Source organism: Gossypium hirsutum, chromosome A04, assembly GCF_007990345.1.
Source record: "Gossypium hirsutum isolate 1008001.06 chromosome A04, Gossypium_hirsutum_v2.1, whole genome shotgun sequence".
Classification (NCBI taxonomy): Eukaryota; Viridiplantae; Streptophyta; class Magnoliopsida; order Malvales; family Malvaceae; genus Gossypium; species Gossypium hirsutum.
This window is the reverse complement of record NC_053427.1, coordinates 6,298,683-6,303,800: the sequence shown is the minus strand read 5'-3', so window position 1 is coordinate 6,303,800 and position 5,118 is coordinate 6,298,683. Positions and strand designations below refer to the sequence as shown.

General features: G+C 33.8%; 3 protein-coding genes across 4 annotated transcripts; all 3 read right to left on the bottom strand.

The window, feature by feature from the left end:
- Positions 1-375: 375 nt before the first annotated feature.
- Positions 376-1,872, bottom strand: LOC107947940 (receptor-like protein EIX2). The gene is made up of 3 exons (XM_041110817.1): positions 1,317-1,872; positions 680-1,199; positions 376-557 (listed from the first exon to the last, which is right to left on the bottom strand). The coding sequence occupies exons 1-2, from the start codon at positions 1,721-1,723 to the stop codon at positions 920-922; spliced, it is 687 nt and encodes a 228-aa protein (XP_040966751.1). The 5' UTR covers positions 1,724-1,872; the 3' UTR covers positions 376-557; positions 680-919.
- Positions 1,873-2,207: 335 nt separating this feature from the next.
- On the bottom strand, positions 2,208-4,165 carry LOC121227893 (receptor-like protein EIX2). Of its 2 annotated transcripts, none has more exons than XM_041110816.1 (2): positions 4,066-4,165; positions 2,208-3,947 (listed from the first exon to the last, which is right to left on the bottom strand). In XM_041110816.1, the coding sequence occupies exon 2, from the start codon at positions 3,085-3,087 to the stop codon at positions 2,218-2,220; it is 870 nt and encodes a 289-aa protein (XP_040966750.1). In that variant the 5' UTR covers positions 3,088-3,947; positions 4,066-4,165; the 3' UTR covers positions 2,208-2,217. The 2 variants fall into 2 exon arrangements, with proteins under 2 accessions (XP_040966750.1, XP_040966749.1); XM_041110815.1 differs by having other exon boundaries at positions 2,208-3,952; positions 4,066-4,146.
- LOC121228025 (receptor-like protein EIX1) lies at positions 3,193-3,573 on the bottom strand. Its single transcript, XM_041111132.1, has one exon. The coding sequence runs from the start codon at positions 3,571-3,573 to the stop codon at positions 3,193-3,195; it is 381 nt and encodes a 126-aa protein (XP_040967066.1).
- Positions 4,166-5,118: the final 953 nt, after the last annotated feature.

Below are 5,118 nucleotides of genomic sequence, written 5' to 3'. Positions count from 1 at the left end.
AGTTTTTCATCCATATACTTCATTGATATTTGTTTTTGCTCTTGTTCTATTCATTAAGCAACATTTCTGCTTTTGATTCTTCTGCAAGTCTCGAGCTTTGCTGCTCAAGTCACATTGGCAGCTTGCTTTGATCCTTAAAACACCAACAGCTTCGACCATAATAAACCAGTGAAACAAACACAAACAAACTCACGAGTTCTTGATTGTTGCAATAATAAGTAAGTGATTAAGGTTGAACATGAGGCTCATGGAGTTGACACACCTCAACATCCAAAGAAGATAGAATTTCTAATGCGTAGAGAAACTTGTCTTAGTCCACAAACACACATTTGTCATTGATATAAACCAAATAAACAAAATCAACTACAAGCCAAATATTAATTATATACTATTCCATGTATACATCACAAGAAAGAACAAAAAGAAAACCATTACACACTATTTTTAATACAGAGAAATTAAAAAGCATCAAATTGATGAACACACTTTTGAAATTTATTTATTAAGAACTTTTCACATGTAGGAGAGATCACTTGCAGTTGTAGTTCTAACCAGACCTGACAATAACACAATCAGATAAAACTCGTTATTTATTTAATCAACTTGATCTATCATTAAAACATGTTAATTGAGTTTTAATGGGTTGAAAAGAAAAAGTAAATTTAGCAAAGCAATTTACCTTCTGCAACTTGTTGGAAGAGCTTTGATTCTCTTCATCAACCTTGCTTTCATCAGAATAAACGATACATAAAGCCAATCCTTCGTATTATCCAAAAAGCGATAATATGAATGCCTCCATGAACGCTTGAAGAACACAACACTGCAAAATCCCCAAAAACCCACAGCAAATCCAAGACCCGTGCCGGTGTAAAACCATTTCATGAACTCATTAGAATCTTCTTCACCTTCTCTTGTATGTTCAAACTTGTGTTGGCTCGACCATTGAGCAATATGGTGAAACTGGTGGACCACAAAGTCCTTGATTATGGGAATATGATGAAGGATCAAAGAGCTGTAGTTGTCTACCTGTTGGTATTTTTCCAGACAAGTAATTATAGGACAAATCCAAGGTACTCAGAAATGTTAACTCTGACAAGCTTGTTGGGATGTTGCTTGAAAATTTGTTTCTTGAGAGATCAAGCACTTCTAGTTGTCTTAGCTGCCCAATCTTTTGAGGGATTTTTCCGATCAAAGAGTTTCTTGACAAGTTCAATGCAATCAGTTGTTGAAGATTAGTTAGTTCTTCAGGAATCTCTCCCGTTAATTTGTTGCAAGAGAGATCAATGGCAAGTAACAGCCCAAGAATTTTTTCATACCTTTGCTTGGTTCCTTTCCATGTAAGCAATGCCTCATCAACATACTTGGGATCAAAGGGAATCACAAAAAACTTTCTAAACACATGCTCAATCCTTTGATCTAAACTCAGTTTTTGAGCCATGGAAGTGAAATTATTGAAACATGATGGAAGGGAACCAGAGATATTATTTAGAGAGAGGTTCAAAATTTGCACATACTTTAATCCACAAAGTTGACGGGGCATCTTTCCTTTAAACTGATTCCTTCGAAGGCTAAGAAAAACCAATGATGATAAACTTTGGCCGATCCACTTAGGTATTTCACCTGATAATTCATTATCACTCAAGTCCAGAAACTTTAGCATTTTACAATTGTGTAAAGATGAAGGTAATTCTCCTGAGAATTTATTACCACGTAAACTGAGCATTTGAAGAGAATCCAATGATCCTAAGGAGCTTGGAATTGGGCCTGACAAACTGTTGTCAGCTAAATTCAAAACTTTCCATCTCTCGAATTCTGCAATACAACCAGGGACCTCGCTAGAAAATAGATTATATGAAAGATCGAGCACATACAAACTCTATTTTTCGATAATATTGCAAATTGTTGAGACTGAACCAGTAAACTTGTTTTTAGAAAGGTTTAAGGACCACAAAGAATACAAAGCCACTGGCAATGGACCTGAGAAATGATTAGAACTTAGATCTAAATGCCTTCTGTCAAGAATTTCATTTGGCAAAGTACCATTGATCTGATTGAAAGACGTGTTTAAGTACACTAAACTATCAAATGAGTTCCAGAACCAATAGGATCCGAAATTTCTGAAGCAGAAATATCAAGGAATACAAGTGCAGTTTGAGTCCGAATCCAAATTGGGAAACGAGGCCCTATCCTGCAAGAGCAAAGTAGCATAAAGCCGAGTTAAAGAGGGCTCCATCCTGAGCTTATTTTCAAAGTCAAATAGGTGTAGGATAAGTCCAAACTACGTAACTCGGTAAGATTTGAGAAATGAGCTTCGGAAATCACAACATTATCAAAAGCATTCCCTGCAAGCCGGAAGACTTTGAGGTTTGGTAGTTGCCCAATGCTTTCCTTTATGGTTCCATTTAAAAGGTTGTACCCAAGATCTAGTACTGACAAGGAGGGTAGTTTTGTGATTTCATTGAGAACAGAGTTGCCTTTGAGTTGATTATAAGCTAAACTCAACTCTCTCAACGAGTAGCTTGTGCATGATAAAGATGTGTTCTGAACTATTCCAAAGGTACTAAGATGGTTGGACTCCATGTCTAAAAATGCCAAAGAACACATATTCCCAAAAGATTTGAATATCTCACCTTCAAGCTGATTATGGCTTAGATAAAGTTCTTGCATGGTAATCATGTTCCCAAAAGCTTCTGGGATTGGACCTTTCAGCTGGTTCATTGAGAGGTCAAGGGAAACAAGGTTGCTACTAACATTAAACAACCATGGGTATACGAAAGAAGAAGTGAGACTATTACCGGAGAGATCGAGAGAGGTGAGAGATGTAGAAAAGTTGGTAAAGGAAAAAGATGAAGGAGAGATGCTTGGAAGATCACAATGACTCAGAGATAGTTCTTCAAGGAAAGGAAGCTTATTAATTACTTGGGACCAATCATTGGCACTGCTTAGGCTAACGAAACTGAGGTCCAGCTCTCTTATAAAAGATAGATGGGAAAGCCACTCAAGCTTTCCAACAGTAAACGTATTTACTATATTATGGCGATAAAACAGGCCTTCACCATTGCCACCCAATCTAAAAGTCTCCAACATGGAAAGGTTTCCTAAGTTAGAAGGAATTGGCCCTCCAAAATTAGCATTAGAGAGATCCAGGTATCTTAGTATTTTCAAAGAACCAAAAAACTCAGGGATGACACTTTAATTAAAATCATTATAACTGAGATCTAAAAGACGCAAGTGGTGTAGTTTAAGCAATGAAGAGCTAATTGTACCTGCTACATCCTTGAATCTGCTTCTAAAATCGAGCTTTTCCACGTACCCTGTAAGGTTATTGCAACTGACACCCACCCAAACACAGCACTCCTCACTTTTCCATGAAGAAAGGACGTCATTGCCCGACGAATCCTGAGCTTGAAGGCTTTGCTTAAATTCAAGGAGCGTCTTTCTCTCGCTCTCTTTGCACAATGTTGTTAGAAAGTGGCCTTGCATGCAGCACATGCACCAGCAGGCAGACCAAGAAGACCAGACCAAGACCAGAAGCTGCCCGGCCAAATGCTGCTTCCATTCATTTTGTTTCATTTTGTTATTTTAGTCAATGTAATTCATTTTGGTTCATTTTGAACTATATTAGGTAGAAGTTTGATGTATTTCCAATGTGATTGAGTTGTTAACCAGCTTTACTCATGTGTACAAGTTTAGTTTTGTAAGTTCCAATGTATTAGTGGTAGTTGGTGTAGATTAGTTGACCATATGTTGATTTTGACAAGCAAAAAGCTTGGTTTATGTATTGGCATTATGCCATTGTTCAAGTTAATGAAAAATTATCAGATTTCATTCAATTTAATGCTCCATTTTACTTGCTTTCAATTCGGTTCTTGTTCTCAAAGCAAATTTCTGCTTTTGTTTCTTCACCAAGTCACGAGGCTTGCCGCACAAGCTTTAGACTCTGCTTGCTTTGCTTTGTTTCAAACACCAACAAATGTCACATTAGCATCGGTGCATTTCTCCTGAAGAAGAAGAAGCCAAAATATTGCAAAATGTAAAAAAGTAGAAGTTTATGAGACCTCTTACTTGACATCATAATCTTCACCCAATGAAGCGGCTCTGAAACAAATGAGATTTGGGTTTTCTTCTTTTAATCTGGGAATGCTTTGAAAGCACAGGCAAAGCCCTCCTTAAAAAGACCCAAGTTGTGTGGAACATGAGCATTCCAATTATATGGATATATTTGATTATTTAATATTATTATTTATTATTGGCTAAAACAAAGTAGAAAGTGATTGGAAGGGATGTATGTTCCACCTACCATTTAAGGGTATAAAGTTGAAGAAATTTGGTTTAAGAACCAAGATGAAGCTGCGTGGCAAAGGAATAAACGAAGTCGGAAGAAACAAGTCCAAGAAAAAAGGACAAAATTATGCAATGAGGTCTTTCAACAAAGTACAAAACACGTCGCATGGCCACATGCGGTTGTCCAGTACTATGACATCAATAAAAAATTAACAGCATTAATTTTGATATTAATATAATAGATTAAAAGAACTCGAGTACTAATTTGAGATAAAAAATTATAAATATTAATTTTAAAAAATAGATAAATTCAGATATTAATTTTATATTTATTCTTTAAATTATTTGAATTAATAAGTTTATTTAAGAATTTGAATCCATTTATTATGTTAAAATTATATTAATGTTATTATCCAAATTTTAATTTGAATTAAATATTATTATTTTTGTAATATATGAATTCGTAAAAAGGTTAAATTTAAAATTTTAATAATTTTTTGAACATTTGAATTAAAAAAATCTGAATGTGCTAAAATTAAATTTTTAAAAATAATATAAAATGGAACAAAATATATTAAGTTTACTAATAATATATTAATTATCTAAAATATAAATATATATATATAATATAAATAATTCAAAAATGGAAAATTTATAAAAATTTAAATAAAAACTCTAAAACCTAAAATATAAATTCTTAAATTTTAGAAAATTCAAAATATATACACTCAAAAATAAAAATTATAAAAAAATAGATACTTTAAGAAATTAAAATATATAATAAAATAATATATATATATATATATATAAATTTTTAAAAATTCAACCAACAAG